Consider the following 22765-nt stretch of genomic DNA (forward strand, 5'->3'; position numbering starts at 1 on the left):
TGGACAAGTGAGAGGGTGGGGGGGCTAGGCTCCATCCCTCCCTGCCCCTTGTCTGCAGCTAGCAATGGGAGGAAGTGGGATGGGGTGGCACTTGGCCCCACCCCACACCCTCCCATTGCAAAGAACGAGCGGGGAGGAGAGCAGAGGTGAGCCTGCTAGGAGAGGGAGGGAGGAGAAAGGGGCGACTGCATGGTGGCTTCGGCATATATGTGCCAGGGCCCATGCCATGTGAATGGGCGCACAAACAGCAGATTTGTGCTCCCGTTAATGAGCTTCTACGCTCCAGATGGTGGCATATAGCGGCCGCTCATGAAAACGAAGTCCGATATACACGTGTGAAAGAAGCCTTAAGCTGTATTAACCCTTCCGCCCCCTCCCCGAACACTAATTCTGCATTTAAACATAACAATGATCCAACTTACGAGAATCGCGCACTTTTCGTTCGTCGTTCAGTTTCAGCAGGACAAAATAATTGTTGGTTCTTTCACTTATTGTTACGTTTAAACACTCCCCGCTCAGTGTTGGTCAGGAAGAGTATTGTTTCTAGGAGACCACCTAGGTGAGGGAGGGGCTTATAAGGCCATCCATGCTCCTCTGGGTAATATGCAAATAAGCAAGATGGAACAATACCTCTGCAGCGCCACCTATTGGAAGGCAGCCTTCCTGCAGTCAGGTGGTGCTACAGAGGGTATTGTTCCATCTTCCCTATTTTCACATAGGAATTGAAAGTGAATGTTTAACAATTATGGGCCTTTCTGAACAGGTTGCAGGAGTGCAAGCAAGAATCTACTGCTCTAAAAGGGGTATAACAATTAAACGGAGGGGGGCAGAGAACCAACACAACCAGTAGCATTGTAGTGTTGGATCTGTTTGAAGCAGCAGCATACCCAGCCATATACAAGTGTTGTACAGACTCTGCAACAACAAAGGTAAGACATTTTAAACGAAGACTATTGAGAAAGATGCCCAACTTTTCATTTATAAGCAAAGAAAAGAGCTGCCCCCTACAGGAGCCAGGCTACATCATGGTCACAAATGGCTCAAAAGGAAAACCAGCCTGCATCACCCCCATTATCTCCCACCTTCCAGGGGTTCTGAATAAGGAGATATACCCTTCCTAATACTAGATCAACCATCCTATTCGCCTAGATGGGACTTCATGCTGCAGTACATACGGTGTGGCTTGCACATCACTGCTTGACATGACAATCGGCTGCAGGTGTATAGGTAACAAAGTCAACCTCTGCACCAATGGGCCATACAGAGAGGGCTGTGGAGTCAGAGTCACATTTTGGTGGAGTCAGAAGAAATATATCGACTCTGCTTCTAAGAAAAAAAAATATACACAGTAAAACCTCTACTAGCATTGAACTTTACTAAGGCAGATTTCAAGTATGGCTGTCTGTCTTTGCCAAACTTTGCCTCTAGTAACATTGGTTGCCTCTAATAACGGCTTGTGCCGGCCCATGTGACCTTGCTGCTGAACCCACGTGATCTTGTGCTCGGCGTCTCCTCCTGCTCCTAATGCAACCCACCCTTCTCCATCATAGACTATGGGTAATGTACTAGTACTGTACAATAGCACTCCAATGTAACAACACAGAACGCAGTAATAATGCTGAGGACAGATGATGTACTGTAGTACAGCAGATGTCACTTGCAGTCCTATGTAACAGCACAGAGAACACAGTGATAACGTTGAGGGCAGATGTACTATAATACAGCAGATGTTGTCTGCAGTCCTATGTAACAGAACAGTGATACCACTGAGGACAGATGATGTAGTGATGTAACCTGCAGTCCTATGTAACACCACAGATAACACGCAGTAACATGTTAAATGTTTAGCTATTCTTTACAGTAGTGTTTTATATTTACTAATTGTTTTTTGTGGTATTAAAGACCATATTTATTTTCAATCATATGTGGTTTGTGCTTTTTGGAATGTCTAGAAAGAATAAATTGGATTTACATTGATTCCTATGGAAATAATTATCTTGAGTAGCAACGGTTTCAGATAAAACTGATTTTGCTTTCAGACGGATTACCAATATTAGTAGTAGTGAAATGTCCTATTCATCTAAGCCCCTATTCATCAAAAACATTGATAACACGAATGTGGAATGTTGATTACATCATAATAAGCTTGTGTGACTAAGCCCTTGGGTAAATATTCGCCACCTTTCACGTTGGAGGGGGGGGGGGGGGCTACAGCTGATCTATAATAGAATTATGCTGTGCAATGTCAAAAGCTGCTATAATTCACAGGACTGTTGTTGCACTGTAGACAGTGTCTTATTTTTGGATCTTTTCTCTGATCCTTCTGCCTCAGTGACATGTCTGTAGACAGGTACAAGCTGGGGGTGTAACACTGGATCTATATGACCTTGGTTGCAGCTGCCTGGCATTGGGTAGTATACAGTAGTGTTGCTTCTCCTCTGTGCTAGGGCAGCAGAGCACTATAGCTACAGGGTGTTCACTTTTTTTATTCTCTCTCCTAGTGATGATCTGCATGTTGTGCATCCAGACATAGGGGATGTGGCCTGCAAATCTATTCTACATTGTGACAACGTCTCGCAGCGCCTGCTTAAGGATGGAGGCGCTCCAGTCGTTACATACCAAAAGGCCCAAAAGGTAGGTTGGAGGAGTCTTGTGAAGACCATGCGGAATAGAGTAATTGGTAACAAATGTTATTGTGGATGGTTTTTGGTCTTTGTTGGGACTGAAAACTATCATATGTATTAGGCCTTCCTTAAATATAGGCTTTTTTTTTTGTAATGCCTTCATAGGGGAAACCCCAAACTAAAAACCTATAGAGTAAGCAATGGGAAAAACACTTGCAAAAATCCCAGTGTGCTGTGATATATGCAGAAAAAGTTATGGCTTGGAAAAATACACTGGAAGTGCGGTGGAATTACAGGACCAGTTAAAGGGGTTGTCCTGCGAAAGCAAGTTGGAGTATACACTTCTGTATGGCCATATTAATGCACTTTGTAATATACATCGTGTATTAAATATGAGCCAAACAGAAGTTATTCACTTACCTGCTCCGTTGCTAGCGTCCTCGTTTCCATGGTGCCGTCTAATTTCAGCGTCTAATCTCCCGATTAGACGCGCTTGCGCAGTCCGGTCTTCTCCCTTCTGAATGGGGCCCGCTCGTGCCGGAGAGCTGCTCCTCGTAGCTCCGCCCCGTCACGTGTGCCGATTCCAGCCAATCAGGAGGCTGGAATCGGCAATGGAACGCACAGAGCCCACGGTGCACCATGGGAGAAGACCTGCGGTCCACCGTGGGTGAAGATCCCGGCGGCCATCTTCGCAAGGTAAGTAAGAAGTCACCGGAGCGCGGGGATTCGGGTAAGTACTATCCGTTTTTTGTTTTTTTTAAACCCCTGCATCGGGTTTCTCGCGCCGAACGGGGGGGCTATTGAAAAAAAAACAAAACATTTCGGCGCGGGACAACCCCTTTTAAACTTTGCAGGGCTTTTCATATCACTATTTATACAAATTTTAATATCTGAGGAAAAAAATGCATAACTGTTTATAGGAACCTGAAAATACAAGGTTCATAAAATGTATATTGATCAAAACATGTGGGCCCACCCGCTATGTCCAGGTGAACCTTATTGCATGGGTTCCTAAGGCTGGATTCGCCGAGGTGTATTTGCAATTGTGAAATCTGTATACGCAATATGCAGTGAATAGAATCCATTGATTTCAATTAATTCATTAACACGCGTATGTTTCCTGTACACTTCGGCTGCACACAAGCAGCATGTCTTATTTTCCTACCCATAGAAGTCAATGGGGGATGCACAAATGCACACTAAATATGATCAGATACATGAAAAACTGCATAATTGTATGGGGGAAAAAGAACAGACTTGGAACTCATTTGACAAATTGGCCATTTCAATCGGTGTGTTTTTGTTTGTTTTTCCCTTGTGTATGAACATATCCTCGCGCGCGGTAAATGTGTAATAAAAAAGGCAAACTGTTCATTTTACAAAAACTGACAAATAATCATGTGATGCCGGCCTTACTCTAGACACCTGTCTTAGAGCTAAAAGCCTCCAAATGAGTGCTGAAGCTGGGTACCTGGCTATATACTCACCAGGACAGATGGGTGAATGTGGTGCATGACGTGTAGGCAGCCACTCCTGCACAAACGCTCAGGCAATGTAAACTAGGCGGCACTCCTAGAGATTACATGTGAAGGAGCAGGGAATGGCTGCAACAAATACAGTAACAGACATCCCTATACCGTAAACTGATCGGCCCACATACCTTAGATGGGACAGCTACCACCCTAAAGACATCAAAAAGTCCATTGTCTACAGCCAGGCCATTAGATACAACCAGATCTGCTCCAACCCAACAGACAGAGAGGAACATCTACACCATCTTAAAAGGATATTTATAAATCAGGGCTACCATCCCACCTCAATTGATGACCAAATCACCAGAGCCACCAGGATACCCAGAAATCAACTACTCCAATACAAGAAGGAAGGAAAGAAAATATTGTGCCTCTAGTAGTGACCTACAATCCGCAACTAGAGGTACTAAGGAAAACCACAAAGAAACTTCATCACCTTACACAATGATGATGACCGTCTGAGAACCATATTCCCGGACCCTCCGCGTCTGTGTTACAGGCAACCTCCTAACTTGAAGAACTCTATAATCAGGAGTGCATTACCCTCTGACACACAAGAACTTACCCCTGTAACGTAAGGAGCTGTAAGACCTGCTCACATGTACTGACCGCAGACAGGATACAAATCTCCAACACACAGCAGGACTATAAGATCCCGGGGACATTCACATGTTCCACATCCAATGTTCTGTCCCTGGTCCCCTGCAGTAAATGTCCTATTGGGGGCTTTATATCGGGGAAACAGGACAAAAACTGAGATCCTGGATGAGATCTCATCGCCACACGATTGGAGAGGAAAAACGGAATAACCTGTGGCAAAATATTTTTGCAGTCACGGACATGGCATAGAGCAGATGAGTTATCACACTGAAGGGCAACTTCAAGTCACAGCATTGCAGAAGAATTTGGGAGTACAAGTTTATGGCCATGTTTAATACCCTCAAGAATGGAATGAACCTCAGCCCGGGATTCTTGCATAAGTGGGGAATATGGAAGGTCAGAAGAAGGTCAAGACGGGTGTCCTCCTCCCAATCATTTTTTTTTTGCTTTTCCTTATAAAAATTCAGAAGTTGATTGTAAGAATGTTTCCATCCAATAGGTGGTGCTGTTGAGGTAGTATTTCTATCTTGTGTGCATTAGTGATAAGACACATCATAAAACTGTTGCATTCCTCAGCTCCGTGAACTTTTAGTAAAAAAATCAATAGTTTTATTAATTGTAAAAAAAGTTATAAAAGTTTTTAAATCACCCCCTTTTTGCCATATGTAATATTAAAAAAATCTAAATCCTAAAAAAATACATATTTGGTATCGCTGCGTCTGTAAAAGTCCGATCTATCAAAGTAGCACTTAGTTTTCCCACACAGTGAACATCGTCCGAAAAAAAAATAAATAAAGAACGCCAGAAATGCACTTTTTTAGTTGCACTCTCCCAGAAAAAAACGCTATAAAAAGCGATCAAAAAGTTGTATGTATTCCGAATTGGTACTATTGGAAACTACAGGACATCCTGCAAAAAATGAGCCCTCGTTCAACTACGTTGATGGAAAAATAGAAAAGTTATTGTGCGCACAAGATGACCGCAGAAAATAATTGAAAAAAATTAAATGTCTTTGAAAAATAGTACAGTATAAAAAACCTATACAGGTTTGGTATCGTAGTAATCGTACTGACTCATAGAATAAAGTTGTCGCTTTTGTTGCAGTTTGTGCGCCGTAGAAACAAGATGCACTGAAAAATGGCGGAATGGCTTTTGTTTTTGTTTGTTTTTTTTTTTAAATATTTTTTATTCAAAGATTTTTCATAACAATCATTATAACTGGACCCTGGACAAATGCGGGTCTTATACAGTGCAATTAAACAGGTAATTCAGTCTTTCTACAGATACATATCAGGTACTGTGCTTATATAACACTGTAGTCCAAGGAATATCCTATAGTTAATCAACTATGATAGCCTAACGTGCGGCTAGTCTATTCAAAGGATGTTGAGAACGTAACATAGTAGACTTTTTTCCTCCGATACCCAGGCAACCCCAGGCACAGGATAATGTTTTCTAGGGATGTCTGGACATTTCTGTCTCACACGGGAGTACGGTGTTTGTCTAAATCTGCAAACCCTGGGGTCTCCCGGGGATACCGGAGCTCAACAGTAAAACGAACAGCTGTTCTTCGTACCACGCACTTAAACCAAATAACATTTAACACAGGGTGGAGGGATAGGGGTAGGTGGGTCGGGGGGGGGGGGGGTTGGTAGTTAAAGTAGTACCTCCGTGTTTGCCCCTCCTGGAGAAGCTCTCTCTGACTCCACTCTCAGTATCATAAGGTTTCCGGGGTCCGGAAAATCCGGCTTATGCCCCTGTCACTTTCTACACTATCGGCTCACCACAAGTCGTCTTCAACGTCCGGGGTGCTTCCCCCCCCCCCAGCGCGGTCTGGCAGAGGATCACCACAAGAATGGGTGGGGCTCCTTAACGGGGGGGGGGGCATGTCCTCCCAAAGTTGTCGGGGGGGGGGGGGGGGTTCAGTCATGTACCCTGCAAGACTGGTAATCCCGATTTGGGGTTCAGCAGATGCGCTTCCACCACTCCCACTCCCTGCTGAATTTTTCCCGGGTGCCTCTCTTCCAGCTAGTGAGTTCCTCTAAATTGTAGATCAGATCAACTTTGTCCTTCCATTGGGACACTGTGGGGGGGGGGGGGGGGTGTTTTTTGTAGCCATAGTGCCGGGATAAGCGCTTTTGCTGCATCTATAAGTAGGGCGGTCAATTTATCTTTCAGTGGATGAAAGTAAGGTGTGGGTTTCCACAAGAAGATTATTTCTGGTGACAGCATAAAGTTTGGCCCAATGCTTTTTATTAACCGTTCGATCTCTCTCCAGAACGGGACAACGTCCGGGCAATCCCACCAGATGTGTCGGTATGAGCCGCCATTGGCGCCACAGCGCCAACATCTATCGTGGGTGGCAAGTTTATGCGAGTACAGCCATTGTGGTGTTCTGTACCATCTAACAAGAGCTTTGTAGTGGGTCTCTTGCATTGAAACGCATGGAGAGGCCGAAGGCCAATTTCAGAACAAGCTTTGTTTCCTCTAGGGATAGGGAGATGTTTAGTTCCATTTCCCACGAAGTGAGGAAAGCAGGTTTGTGGCCTATGGGAGAGTCGATGAAGTTTCTTTGAGCTTTCGCTATTTGCTTCTTTTTAGGGGCGCCTTCTGAGAAGAATTTCTCAAAAGCGGTTAAAGGTCTAATTGTCCTGTGTTTCCCAAGGAAATCTTCAGTTATTTTGCTGATGTGTGCTTTGTGTAGGAAGGAGCCGTGAAGGTTCAGTCAGGATCAGCCCTGCTTCCCTCGGGCAGAGCCCAGCTAGTGCCTGGGCATCCGCTATTTTAGCGTCCTCTACTCCCAACCATATGTTTCTGATGTTCGAGTCTGTAACTACCCCCATTATGCTGCAGATGGTGCTCAGAGGTGCTATTGGAAAGGGGATGGGCGCAAGGTTGGGGCTCAGTATGTCCCAGGTCTCACAGGGGGCCTTCAGAAGGGGGCTGAATTTCTTGGCGGTATAGCGGTGTTTGGTGGGAGTCCATAGGTCTTCTACTATGTTGTCTCCGTGAGTGTTGGCAGCTAGTTTTTGTAAGATGGGGTCTCTACTAGGGTGGATTAGATCCAACCAATATGTCAGCTGGATGGCTCTATATATGTTGTGAACGTTTGGCAGATCCATCCCCCCTTCTCTTCTTCTGGAAAGAAGACTAAATGCTATTCTTGGTTTTTTCCCCTTCCACACATATTTAGACACCAAAGCATTGAGGGCCTGAAAGAAAGAACCAGGGATGTGGATCGGTAGCATACGTAATTTATATGTGATGATGGGAATCACATAAGACTTAATGATATTCTTCCTCCCGAACCAAGATAGGTAAGGCAGCTCATATGAGTTAAGCAGGTTTTTAATTTGTGGCAGGAGGAGTAAGATGTTTGTTGTGTAGACACTTTCTGCCTTTTTGGTAATTTTTATGCCTAAGTAATCAATTGAATTTTCTTTCCAGACGAATGGTGATTCGGACCTCAGCATGTTACTATATTTCAAGGGGACAGATGTTTAATATCTCTGATTTTGCGAAATTTATTTGGAAATTTGACATCCGGCCAAACTCTTCCAGGCGAGAAATGAGAGAGGGGATTCCTATCCTTGGGTTGGTAACGATGAACATGATATCATCAGCATAAGCTGCTAATGATAACCTGTTTCTGTCTATCTTCAGCCCTTCGATGTCTGGACGTCTTCTTATCTCCTGTAGGAGAGGTTCAAGCGCCAATACAAAAAGGGTCGGGGAAAGCGGGCATCCCTGACGGGTCCCGTTGCGTATGCTAAACGCCTGTGAGAGGGAGTTGTTGATTTTTATCCTTGCGTGGGGGTCGCTATAAAGGGAAAAGATCGCTGCAACCCAAGGAGCTGGAAAGTTGAAGTTGAGAAGTACCTTCTCAAGGTATGTCCAGTTCACGCGATCAAACGCTTTTTCTGCGTCTGTACTTATCAGCACTGTGGGGATTCTATGCGTTTGAGCGAATTTGATTGCGTGTAGGAGTCTATAGGCGTTGTCTTTCCCCTCTCTGCCTTTAATAAATCCTGCCTGTTCTTTATGTACCAAATTGGGGATGAGATCCTCCATTCTTTTGACCATTTTATTAATTTCATATTCTAATTTTTGACCAAAAATTTCGCCCACAACTTCACATCTGTGTTTGAGTGAAATTGGCCTGTAATTTGTACAGTTCTCTGGGTCTTTGTCACCCTTTTGGATAAGGGAGATGTGGGCCTCCAAAGCTTGTTTAAGGAGTGCTTCTCCCTGTAGGAGTGAATTGAAGAGGTCCTTCAATCGTGGGATAAGTGTTGACTTAAAGGCTTTAAAGTATGAGTCTGAGAAGCCGTCCGGCCCCGGGCTTTTACCTGTTGGGATTGATGTTATTAGGACTTCTACCTCCTTGTCCGAGGCAGGCGCCAGAAGAGCCTGTGCATCTGTCTCGCTTAATTTGGGGAGATCTAATGTCTTTAGGAAAGCGTTAATCTTGTTTGTTTGGTTTGTTCTGAGGGGGTCGGTTGTTCTTTTAAATTATATACTTTGTTATAGAAAGTATGGAAAACACTAGCTATACCTTGGGATGAAGTCATTACTTTACCCGTATGGTCTTTTATTGTGCTAATATGGTTTCTGTTTTTAGCTTTTTTAAGGAGTGCTGTCATGAATTTACTCCCCTTGTTCCCCTGTATGTATACTGTCTGCTTAAGGAAGAGGTGTCTTCTATTAAATCTAGATTGAAGTAGCCGATTAAGCTCTCTACGTTTCTCAGCTAGGTCAGCCAGATTATTTTTCATCAATGAGAGTTCAGTAGTTTTTTCCAATTTCGCAATTTGGGCGAGTAGATCCTCTATCTCCTTGTTTTGCTGTTTTTTACGCTTTGACCCTAAGGCAATGAGGATGCCTCTCATATAGGCCTTGTGAGCCTCCCACACAACTGGGATGCTGAGGTCGTTACCGCCATTCAAATGGAAATATTCCTCCAGAAGCTCCGTGAGCTTTTCTGTCCCCTTCCCTATCTAGTAAAGAATTGTTTAAGCGCCAGATCCATTCTCTCGGGGCCCCACCTATGATCCTAATGTCTATGTGGATGGGTGCGTGGTCCGATATAGATATAACCTCTATTTTAGCTTGTGTTACCTGCGGGAGGAGGGTTGAGGAGGTGAAGAGGTAGTCTAATCGTTGGTAGGAAGCATATTGTTGTGCGAAATGAGTATAGTCCCTTTCTGTGCGCCAGACGTCTACCAGCCCTAACTCGCCCACTGCTCTAAGGAGTTTGCTAATGCGTCCCTGTGAGACCTGGGACCTGCCTTTTGGAGGAGTCCAGGAGGGGGTTTAGGGTAATGTTCCAATCACCGCCCAAAATAATTTCCCCGCTAGCGAACTCCTTGAGGGTTGTAATCTGCTTATGTAGCCACTCTGTTTGGTGGTTGTTAGGGGCGTACAAATTTGCAATAGTAAGGTTGACTCCATTAATGGAGCCTTTCAGGAAGAGCACTCTGCCTTCGTGGTTGGAATATTCCGCCAAGAGGGTGAAATTTACCGACTTGTGGAAAAAAGTTGAGACCCCCTTAGAAGCTGACAAAGGGTGGGAGCTATGGAAGGACCTTGTGAATTGTTTCCCAGGTAGTGAGAAGTGTTTATCCCCCTTAAAGTGGGTCTCCTGTAGGAGTAGTATTTTTGATTTGTATTTTTTTAGTAGCTGGGTGATCTCATACCTTTTTCGCGGAGTGTTGAGTCCCTGGACGTTAAAGGACGTGCATCTGAGCGTTTCCATGTGTGATTTCGAATACAGGATGATATTGTATTCCTAAAGAAAAGAATGAGAGATTAGGGATCAGAGAGTATCACCTCCGTTGTAGGAATGTGAGCAACTCCCAGCGCAGTACGTTCAGCGAGCTCTTTCACTTCCAGCAGGTCTGTAGGGAACCAAACGGATCTCTGTGGGAGGTCTGCGGCTTATGCGCGTTCGCGTGTGCTTAAGGTTGGAGGAGCTCAAGTGGAGGTTCAGTGATCCTGAAAAATAGATTAAGTTATAGGGGGGGGGGAGGGAAAGGAAAGATGGGGTAGGAAGGTTATAGACAACAGCAAAATAAACAAAATAAAGCGAGTTAGTTACTTTAAGCTTTTTTTTTTTTTCTTTTTTTTTTTTCTCACTAGTCAAGTGAGATACAGGCGTAGTCTCACGTGAGACCAATATACGCCCGTTTACGGGAGGCAATATTAATCAAAGTTTTATATCAAATAATGAAAAACAGATGCCTGATCCGGATAAGGCGATCAGACGCCCCTTATCTTTAGGGGTCATTGCAGAACGGGTTTTCCGTTCCTCAGAGTCCTGAACAAACAGTGGGGAGAAGGGTTGAGTGTAGACAGAGCGAAATCTCCTTCCTTCACGCCCGAGCCATTTTAGGAAATTTCGTCAACTTATTTGGTTTAGAGTTCTCTTTCCTCGCTGCGCTCCATTTCATTTCATGGAGGGTTTAGGGCCTTGTGTAAAATAAATCTTTCAGGTGTCCATCTCGGATACTTCGTCTCTGGATTTTTTCTTATTTTTGCTTTTGGGCGATTTCGAGTGGGTAGTCACACTCCAATTCTCCTCGGTTGTCAGGCGTGGGAGAGTGGGGAAATCCGGCATGGGTAACCAATTTGGAATGTCTATAGGATCGAGGTCAAGCAGCTGCCAGCTATTGTTTAGGTCTTCTGGTGACCTGATATTTATTCTTTTGCCCCTGTGGGTCACCCCCAGGCCAAAGGGGAATAACCAGGCGTAACGTATATTTTTCGCCTTTAGGGCGTCCAGTAGGGGTCGTAAAATTCTCCGTTTCGCCAGCGTGGTGGGGGAGAGGTCCTGAAAAAACTTAATTTCTGCTCCCTCGCGTAGCACACTTCTCCTATTTCTGGCAGCATCCAATATGGCTGCAGCGTCAGGGTATGCTAACAATTTGCAGATTAAGTCTCTTGGGGGCTCTCCTGCCGCTGGTTGCGGACGGAGTGCCCTGTGTACTCGTTCCACAGTGATGCTAGCTGCTCTGTCAGCCCCTAGAAGTGTGGTAAAGATCTCCATCACCACCTTAAGGAGGGCCTCCGCCGCCCAGGATTCAGGGACCCCTTTAATGCGGACGGTACTGCGGCGGCTGCGGTTCTCCAGATCCTCCTGCTGCAGCAAGGCTCTGTTAAGCTGTTGGTGTTGTGATTGGAGAACGTGTTCCATTTCAAGGGAGTGTGTAGTAATGGCTGCTGCTGACCCCTCTAGATCTTCCACCCTCCTGCCCATGTGCCTGACTTCCTCTTTAATAACCGTTAGGTCCGCTAAAACGGGACTCATAGCCTTAGCTATGAGGTCCCGCATGAAGCTCCTGGAGACTCCCTGCTCCTCTTCTCCCTCTGAAGATGACTCACCCCCTCTTGTAGTGAACGGAGTCGGCTCCCCGCTGCCGGCGCCATTTTGCTCGGGGCGCTGGGAGAACGAGCGGCTCTCTTTTAAGTATTTCTGAAGGTCCGCTTGCCCCCGAGCTGGTCTGGGCGTTCCCGAAGTCTCTCCGCTCCTCTCCTTGGTGAGTTTGCCCATCTTTGCTGCAGATAGCTATAGTGGGGTGCCTTCAATATCGCCTCAGTTTCGGAGCAGCTCTAGCAAGCGGCCATTTCACTCCGCGGTCAGGCTCCGCCCCGGCTTTTGTTTTTTCCACTTAGAATTTTTTTTTTAAGTTTTTCAGCACATTATATGGTACATTAAATGGCATCATTTAAAAATACAAGTCGACCCGCAAAAAACAAGCCCTCATACAGCGACGCCGATAGAGGGGTTACGATTTTTTTTAAAGGGGGGGAGGAAAAAACGAAAATGGAAAGAAAAGGGCTGTCATTAAGGGGTTAATTGAGAAAAATCCCTTTACTTTACTGACACGGTACCAAACTTTTTTTTTTTTTCTTCTAATACAGTAACAGAAACACGCTTCAACACTCATACATTTACTGGCTGCATAACATTACACAACTGTTCATACTAACTACATAAAATAATGCAAGCTGCTTGGCTCTGTGGCAGATGGGCCTGTATGCTTTTCAAAACCAGGCAAGCCTCTTGGATGGGTTCCTGCCTCTGTAGACACATCTTTTGGTTGTGCAACTTTATTCAGATAGTAAATGTGCACAAGTGCTGAACCGCGTGTTTGTTACTGTGTTGCAGCCACGGCTTCTGTTCACCTTCATGCTTATCAGTTGGAAGTGCTGACTTTTTTTCGTTGCACGTTTCACTGTTGGCTTATAGCGAACATCTGGCACGGGGCTTTTTACAAAGTTTGTACAGCCAAAAAGATTTTTTTTAAAAACAAGCTTTCTGAGCTACAAACTTTCTAGATGATTTCTGTCTTAATGAAACCATAGAAACGACCATTTATCTGCATGGAATATTTTCTGATCAATCGCTATAGAAACTTCGAACAATTTTTATAATGAAATATATTTATATAAAGGCAAAAGTTTCTATAGCGATTAATTATTAAAAAAAAAAAAATTCTATGCAGCTAAATGGTCGTTTCTATGGTTTCATGAAGACCTTCAAAAACGGTATAGAAAGTTTGTGGATCCAAAGGGTTGTCGTAGTTTTCCACTATACATTTCTTTTTTTCTCATTCTTCTGTAATTTCTCATATTTCACTATCTGTACTGGCTTTTTCTCTAGCAGTAGGTAGATATATAAAAAAAACTTTTGTCTTTACATGTATTTTTATATTTAAAGGGGTTGTCCCGCGCCGAAACGGGTTTTTTTATTTTTCAACCCCCACCCCCCCCGTTCGGCGCGAGACAACCCCGATGCAGGGACCTAAAGAAAGCTTACCGGAGCGCTTACCTGAATCCCCGCGCTCCGGTGACTTCTATACTTACCGGTGAAGATGGCCGCCGGGATCCTCTTCCTCCGTGGACCGCAGCTCTTCTGTGCGGTCCATTGCCGATTGGCTGGCAATCGGCACGTGACGGAGCGGAGCTACACGGAGCCGGCATCCTGCACGAGAGGCTCCATTGAAGAAAGCAGAAGACCCGGACTGCGCAAGCGCGGCTAATTTGGCCATTAGAGGCCGAAAATTAGTCCGAAACCATGGAGACGAGGACGCCAGCAACGGAGCAGGTAAGTATAAAACTTTTTATAACTTCTGTATGGCTCATAATTAATGCACAATGTATATTACAAAGTGCATTAATATGGCCATACAGAAGTGTATAGACCCACTTGCTGCCGCGGGACAACCCCTTTAAGAATAACCATTTATATATAGGCTTTTATATCCATTTTTTTTTCATTGCTGGTTTTAATTTATCTATGGGGTAACTTTTAATTGACTTGTGCTCTTCAGCACAAACTGCTTCTACAGCTTGTTTAGTTTTTGTTTAGTTCTTGAGGTTCTGGTCCTGCCAATTAACTTTTTAGCATTGTATTTTATATGTAATTTTTTTTTTTTAATAATTTTTCTCGCCTTCTCACTCATAATCCTTACGCCTAAGGACCGGTTAGTGGTGACATGCACCTGTACCCGTGTTTCCTCCAGGCCGCTCAATTTAAAGAGTTGTGTAAAAGGGCAGGGCCATAGTGACATCACACGTTGCCCGCTCTCCCACGCTTTTTGAGTTATTTAAGCACTGATATATGCATGTATTTTGGCCAGATGAAGCAATCTGCTACCGAAAAGCATAGGGATTGCAGTAAAGCTTATTTCACTCCTCCTCTCTGCCTGGGATCTAGCATCGTCCGGACTCGTCTTTAGACTGATGTTTAATGGTAAGAATGCAGCACTGGTCTTGCAAACCTAGCGATGGACACACATCAGGATGCTGCTGGATGCTGTTGTTGGGCTCTGCCGTACAATGGATCTGGTACTTTGTTGTGCATGATACAAATGTGAACAGTGCCTTAAAAGGGGCTGTACAGGATTATATAAACATGGCTGTGTTCTTCCAAATCTATGCCTAACACGGACATGGGTTGCCTGGTTCAATTCATAGTGAATGAGATGGAGCTGCTATACCACACCGGTAGACGGGTATAATGTGCTTTTTGTAAGGAGGCAATCCTGTTTTTGGACCACCCCTCTAATTCATGCCTGTCGTGCCAGGTGTACAGTAGTTCTCCAATACAGGAACAGGAAGTTGGCTGTGAGCCGATTCTGATTGGCTCATCACATTTTAACTTCCTGCTGGAGGTAAGCACAGGTCTGTGGAAGAAGCAAGTGTATTGGGCAGATTATTCTACATAAGGATTTCTGTAAAGGACAGAAATTTGCTTTCCATATGATCTATTGCGGAATATGGATGTCATGAAGAGGATCCACGGCTCTGAGCCACCCTCTTACTAGGAGAGCAGGTCTAGCTCTGGATTACATGGTAGACCATTTGTTAACCATGTAGTGACCTGGACTGGCACTACAGTATAAAAGTACCTAACTGCAAGAGCAACTGTCCTAGCTACAGTTCATTTAGCAGAGGGTAGCTATGCTGGATTTCATTTAATAAGATGGAGTCAGGATAGGGAACTAAATAGTTTAGCTTAGTCATTTTCTTTCTTTACTAGAAGTGTTGAAGGACCTGGCAGGACCTTACATGTCATAGATCACGTGACCCAGCAAGAGGACATTTCCTGATTGGTTGAGGGGGGGGGGGGGCGCGCTTAAACATAGCCTAGCTAAAAGCAAGTTTCTTGAGATGGGCCTGAGCTAATGAAAGTTCCCTGAGTGGAGTGGGCTGGTAAATTTCCAGTGCTTCTGTGATCTGTGGTGTAGAGAAGCCTGTGTTTGTCATCAACACCTGAAACCCTTTCAAGCCGTGCTTCCACCAAACAGTCAACCCAGTCAGAGCATTGTAGGTTGCAAAGATCCCAGAATCCCTAGAGGATCCCATGAAGTGAGTACTGGAAATCTTGGCTTGTTTCAGGTGGCCGAAACTGTTAATCGGAATGATGGGGTTTTTGCTTTCAGTCTCAGCCTCTCGAGCTTTCTTTCATCTCAGGTGCTGCCCCCCTCTCCAGGGTTTGTTTATCTGTGTGTCAAGGTTTAAACTGTGTATATGCAAGTTCTAGTGTTTACTAATCTTGCAGAATGCCACATTCTACAGTAAAAGGTGTGCCTGCAGTTTACTCAATAAGTGTTAGTCTTTTTCCTCTACAAAGATCTTTTAAATCAGGCACTGGCGTCACGTTCACCTAATTCCATTAGTCTGCCACATCCTGTTATCTACCTTCATCTGTGGGCAAGATTACGCAGAGTGCTGTACTCATTGGCACCATGACATGGCTCCTCAGTCGTCTCTTAGAAACTGCTCAGAGTGCAGGCCTCTTCCCGTTTGTCGCACATTGCAGCAGAACATCGCTGATTGGGCTTCCAGACCCCTGTGACTAGAGATATAGCACATTATATGGATGTAGGGGCTTGACTATTTTTGTGGGGGATTCTTTAATTCTGACAGTTTTTGCTTTTCTTTTTTTTTTTTATATATATACAGTTTATCATACAGCATAGGGCCAGTATTACACGGGCATTAGTAAAAAAGGCAGCGTTTTCAAACAGTTTTTAATGCACCCCATCATTGCATTAAAAATAAGACCATGTTTGAAAAGCATGGTGTTAAATGCTAATCTGAGAAGCCGCATTGAAAGCACTAGAGACTCAATACCGCATTTTTAGCGTAGCATTTAAAATGCCCGCTAAACGCTGTACATGCCTGAGAGTGGCCTAAGGCGGCGCTCACGTGGTCGTAAGCTAAAAGGCTGCATGCGTCATGCAGCATTTTACCACTGTGGCGCTGCCAGCATACTGGCCTATCGCTGCGTATGTTGGTGAAATTGTACTGCGCATGACAGCATACATTTCCCACGCTGTTGCTTCACAAGGGCTTGTTTTGAGTTCTGTAGCTTTTGCTACCCTGCTGAAGTACATGGCTTTTTTTTTTTCAGTTTTGGGAGGCAAAATCTTTATATAACAGTGTTTGTCATGCAGGATAAAGTTACATTTATTGTACGGGTTGTTATGGACACGTCTATCAAACGGGTATATATAATATAATGTAATTAGAATATGCAATGTATATATTTTTTTTAACAAAGGGGAAAATGTGAAAGTGTGCCAAAAGGCTTTAAATTCCTTTTTTTTTTTTTTTTGTCTACATCTGGGACTTGTATCTGTGGACCTAGGATTGCTACGATAGTACATTGCAATACTTCCATACTGCAATGTATTATCACTCGTAATGGCGATCATATGCCATGGCAGACCTGGATGCAATTTTCTGGTGCATTGTTGGCGTAGCAGTCCACTGGCCCACCGTGATGACCTAGCGGAGGGTTAATGCCCTCCCTCTGTGAACCCTTTACATGCTGCAATCAACATTGAGCGTGGCGTGTAAGGGATTAAAAGCAGCGATCGGTGTTCTCACAAATCCTCCGTTGGCGCAGGAGAAATCTGTCTAAGTCACAGGCAGCCCCCCCTGCGGATGGCGTGGATGCAGCTTCTGAGCCCGCCGCGTCCATTAGCTGTAAACGTATGTCCATTTGAAAGCTTTGCTTCCCACGTGTGATGTAAGTTGACGTCCTGTGAAGGGAAAGGGTTAAAGGGGATGTTCCAAAAAGTTATTTCCTATGAATAGAAGCGATCAATCGGAGGTACAACCCACTGACCACGAGAATGGGGGGTCTTGTGTCCACCCCAATGAACCACATGGCAGGAAAGCATACATGTTGCCACTCCATTCCTCTTTATGGGGCTGACAAATTGCTGAGTGCTGATTTTTCAAGATCCACAACAGGATGTTACATACAGATTTTTGCATCAGGTTAGTTGCAGATTTGTGGTAAAATCAGACTGGAGAGTTGGAGAATTTTTTTTTTTTGCCCCGCTCCGGGGATCCCCAGGGCTTAAAGTGATCAGTATTGCTGCCTATAGGGTGCAGAATCACTTATGCAGAATGTATAGCATGTATCGTAGTGATTTGCACTGACAATATCTGGATCTCTTCACTAGGGGGCAGCATTGATGCACAGATTTGTAGGATGATTTTAGAAAAGCATAAAAATGCTTAATTAGTGCTGTAATATAAATGCCAACATGCCAAGCGGTGTCTGGTGTATAGGAGCAATGTACATAGTATTTATGTTGTCTTGCGTGCTGCATTTAATGGGATGTCTGTGTGAATGTGTAGGGGGCTGTATGTATACATCTTGTGCTCCAATATGTACTACAAAAATTATAGCATTACTTGGCTTTACGTACATGAAATTCATTGTCGCCTGTTCCGGACCTAGAACTGTAGCTTATTGTAAGAATGGAATAAAGGGGTAAAGATAGAACTAAAGGGGTATTCCGTGACTTTACATGGGTTGTCCGCGTTGTGGGTTTTAACGAAAATGCCATTTCCCTGCTGTAAATGGAGCACTATGTACTAAAGAGTAAAGTGGAAGTATTACTTACACTATACGAAGCGGTGATCACGTGACCGCCGGGTGCCGAGGAGCTGCAGGGTCCTAGCAGACCCTAATCGTTAGTGACTAATGTCACTACAGGGGATGGTTTCCCTGTAACTGGGGCTCTTATGGATGTCCCAGCTACAGTGGAAAAGTATGGAATTTAAAGTGTCCCATAGGGGCCTTGTATGATGTAAGGGGGACACAAATGGTAAAAAAAGACAAAAATGGAAAAATAAATAAATTACAGAATACAAAAAATGACCCGCTGCCAACTAAAACCATAGCAATATGCATCTTGTAATCCCAAACCATACAAATTGCATTTCAAAACCGCAAACAAAATGAGGAACCCATTCCTGTACTTTATTTTAGAGTAAACATACTAATTTTAAAAATAAACTATGAATTAAAAAAAAAAAAGCTTTTAACCCCAATAAAATTTAAAAAAACAGGAGAAAAGTCAGTGGGGGAAAAAAGGTATAAAAAAAGAAAAATAGCCCTGAATGTCATGGGAAGGGTGGGGGGGGGGGGGGGGGGACTTCAAAAATCTTTGTAGTTGAAGAAAAAACAAAGCAGTAAAACAACCCTATGGGTAAAATCTCTAAAGCGTTGTCTGGTCATCTTAGGACCAAAACACCCTGGTTCTTAAGCGGTTAAAACCATTGCTGCATACACGGTACATAAATACAACCTTAAACTACATTGACCACCCCACCAGACAATACAGACAGCACAGTAAACTAAGTTGTGATTGCCTCATATAAATAAACCTAGATCAGGGGTGTTCAATCTGCAGCCCAACACAAAGGAGAGGCTGAATCTGGAGGAGCAGATGCTGCAGGAAGTACCTGACGGCAGCAGGCTGTAGCTTTCTGCTCAGATGGGCTCATGCAGATGACTAAGCAGCTGGTGGTACTTGTAGCTCCTTGACTGTCCAGACTCATTCAGGCAATCCGGGTCCGGAGTGCAATGGCCTGTAGTGGCGATTCTTCCTCTCCTGACCGCTCCTCTCCAGTATTGAGGCGAGGACTAGAGAATTGTACCAAGGCAAACATTAAATACACAATGTGGCCCAGAGATGCCAGAAGGTTGGAGTTGGTGTAAAAAAATGTGTTCCATCACCCATGCAGTTTGGAGGAGGATAACTTCATATATGAATTCGGCATGTACAACTCGTGTATAAAACACAAATCCATGCCCACGTGACCACTTCATATCCTGATGTTACCTTTAATCTCTGCCCACCTTGCTTTCCATTTTACCCATGTGAACAGTGAGTGACAGCCGCCCTTCAGCGCCGCTCCTCATGCACGACTCTCGGTGGCTGTTCGGAGCGCTCGGTATACGGGTTAATGATGAGTTCATCCCACCGGCCTTGCCAAGCTCAGCAATGACCACTCAGTGCTGATAAATGGTAGCGATTCCTGCCGTCCGCGGCCTGATGTATGGATCATATTAACACTGCTGCTGAGTTTACTATATTCCGCGCTGGACACTGACACCATCCATCTGCAGCAGGGGAGCCACAGGGTTGGAGATGGAGAGCGATGCTCCGGGTCTGTCCGGGTCAGAAGAAATGGGGAAAATACTTAAGGTTCCGTCACCAATGACTTATCGGACCATCCATCAATGGTAAAACGCTTGGTGATGTTTATACTGGTCTCTGATATTAACACATGGCTGTTCTTTAGGGATGGGGGGGGGGGGGGGTTGCAGTAAAATAGTAGCCGAAAATCTAAGGTTTTTTTCTGTTTTTCAACTGCAGCAAAACTCCTCGAACCTACATGCGGTCTTTAAAAGGTGAGTTGCTGATACTACATTGCTTGTGCAATGGATCTGGAGGGCCTCGGAACTGCAATTGTGACTGCAGCTCCAGAGATTTGGGGGGGGGGGGCGAGTGGAGGGTTGAACCCATTGTAGCCTTTGGGGGTTGGCACACTGAAGTTTTTTTTTTCACGCAGACCAATGGTCCATGTAAAAAAAAAAACAAAAAAAAAACCCTTATTGCATGTCCAATTCTCATATCTACGGTAAGCTAGGGGTGACTACAGGTCCCAGCATGCAGCCGGTCAGCCTGATCAGTGGATCTGCAGCTGGCAATGGAGCGTCTTTCAGTATTTCCTTTTGTCCTTTTAACCCATTTTCCTATGACACTCATTCTCGGTGCAACAAAGCCTTTATTAACATAGCTTCCCCTTTCCCATCCGCACTTCTCTGGTATCTTCCCTACAGCCCCCGCAGGCAGGGGAAGCCCAGAGCTGAGGAGGATGGATAGCATGCAATTGAAGGGGGGGTGCAGTGGGGTGGAATTGGGGTCCCTCCGCCTCCACCCGGACTGAACACCTGTGGGAGGGGGGATCAATACACCCTCAATGGGCTGTATGTTTGCTGCTGTCACTGATGTGATGGGCAGTGTAGTACATGCACTGTGACAGCAGGGGGCCCCAGCAGCTATGGATCGCCAGATATTTAGTAATGCCATTTCTGAATTTCATTCCTAGCAAAAACTTTCCAACTCTGGATGGATCACAGTAATGTGCAAAACTACAAGGAGCTTCTAACTTATCAATGTAACCTCGGGGTCTAAAAACGATCAGCGGTATGAGCCCACCCCCAAAAAAGCTGCAGTACCAGCATACAGTGGGTAAAGGTTAAGGGGAGCCTGTAGAGTCCCCACAACACTATAAACTAAGCTGTGCTGTCAGGTGACCGGACAAGGAGCCGTATGTATGTATGTATGTATGTTATTTTTTTTTATATATATACACTTGCCCGCTCCTGTGGTGTTCCTCGCTGACGTCTGCATGAGACAAAAAAAAAAATCTGACTTTTCAGAGTCCTGTGCGCACGTTTTCCTATAAAAGTCTATGGAGGAGCGCACGTACAGGACTCTGATGCTGGCGCACGGCCGAAAATCGAACTCTTTTCGGAGGGAGCAGGAGAGTATTTTAAAAAGTCCCCTAAAGGCACCATAACTTAGTTTTCAGTGCTGTAGGGAGGTGATGGGTTTTAAAGGGGACCTGTCAGCGTTTTTTTTTTTTTTATATCCATATGAACCAGTAGCAGTAATTAATGTAGTGTATATCCTTCCAATAATTAGCTGTGCCCGTGGGTGTAAACATACCTGAGAATCTGAAAGTGGTATGTAAATGGGGCAGAGCGGTCTGATGGGTGGGGCGGAATACACAGTGGAAATGAACACTATGGGGGGGGGGAAACCCTAAGCTGCATGTTTGACGTTCCCTAAGGCAGTGTTCCCCAACTCCAGTCCTCAGGGACCACCAACAGGTCATGGTTTTTGAGGATTTCAGGTTGCACAGGTGATGTAATTATTGTCAGTGCCTCAGACATTGCCACAGGTGTTTTTACTATAGGATATCCTGAAAAAATGACCTGTTGGTGGTCCCTGAGGACTGGAGTTCGGGACCCCTGCCCTAAGGGTATAGCCCAAAGAACGACTTTCACACACAAGTTCTGTCTGATTGCAATATGGACAACACCTTATTTTCTGTTTTATATGCATGAGCTATTTTCTCTTGGACTTGGGATCAGAGAGAGAAATTGCAGTGTCTTATTTTTGGGCAATATTGCCCATAATTCCTATTCCATTCACCAGCCGTCCACCATTCAGGCTGCTGGCTATGCTTTTCTTGGCATTTTTTTTTTTTGTCTTAGTTTCGTTGGGCAGGGCTATCGTACCTCTGGTTTTTGCCCAGGCTCCTCTTGGATGGCTGAGTTGTCAGGGAAATCTGTCGAAACAAGGAACCATCTTCGTATTACGGAACTTGTGATATAGTATATTTAGATCCAATTTGAATATCATTTGGTGATGGTGCCATCTATTACTATTAGACTCTCTGGAGCTCTCCACTCTATCCAGTCAGCTACGGATTGAACTGTGGATGGTGCGGGTATCATTTACTTAATTTTGCCATTCGGTTAGACTGCATTTGATTATAATACCATCTATTATCTTTAGAGGGGACCTTGTAAACATGACTGGCTATGGGTCTCTCTATACTCTCACCTGGGACAGATCACCCTGGCTCTGGCTCATCCTGCATCATCGATGGCCTGTCATGTCTCTATTTGATCTGTTTCCTTTTTTGTACTAATTTGGGGTCTACCTTTTTTTATGGTCCGTCTTTTTACCGGTTCCTCTCGCTTTTTTTGTTTTGGGTCTGTCCATTTGTTTACGTTCTCTTGGGAGTTTCTTCATCCTGGGTTTACGTATGTCGGTTCTAGCCCTAGATTTTAATTTTTCTAATAAATGTAATTTTTTTTCAAGTTGTCTATAATGTGAAGGGCGCTGGATTTAATTAGACTTCTTTATCTCAGTGAAGTAATGCCTATGGCTATGTTTAAAATAAATACCTAAATAAACATCCCATCCCACTTCATGCGTGTGCGGTCTTATTTTTATTACTACAACTTGCTATTTTTCGCACACATGCATATTGCAGGTGCAGCAATAAGATGCATTATTCTCAACGCATCAAGCTTGTAGGAAAAATCGCAAGTGTTCATAATGGGGCGGAGTGAGGGCAGTTATTTTCCATTTTACTCATACCTATAACTGCTTG

At 44.4% G+C, this 22765-nt stretch overlaps 1 protein-coding gene across 1 annotated transcript in view; it reads left to right on the forward strand.

Moving 5' to 3' along the window:
* PEBP4 (phosphatidylethanolamine binding protein 4) overlaps window positions 1-22765 on the forward strand; it is a 79555-nt gene that overhangs the window by 11400 nt on the left and 45390 nt on the right. The window contains exon 3 of the mRNA XM_066593445.1: window positions 2502-2634. Within this exon, the coding sequence (XP_066449542.1) occupies window positions 2502-2634 (133 nt within the window). The remainder of the gene's footprint in view (window positions 1-2501; window positions 2635-22765) is intronic.

Source organism: Eleutherodactylus coqui, chromosome 2 (genome assembly GCF_035609145.1).
Source record: "Eleutherodactylus coqui strain aEleCoq1 chromosome 2, aEleCoq1.hap1, whole genome shotgun sequence".
Taxonomy (NCBI): Eukaryota; Metazoa; Chordata; class Amphibia; order Anura; family Eleutherodactylidae; genus Eleutherodactylus; species Eleutherodactylus coqui.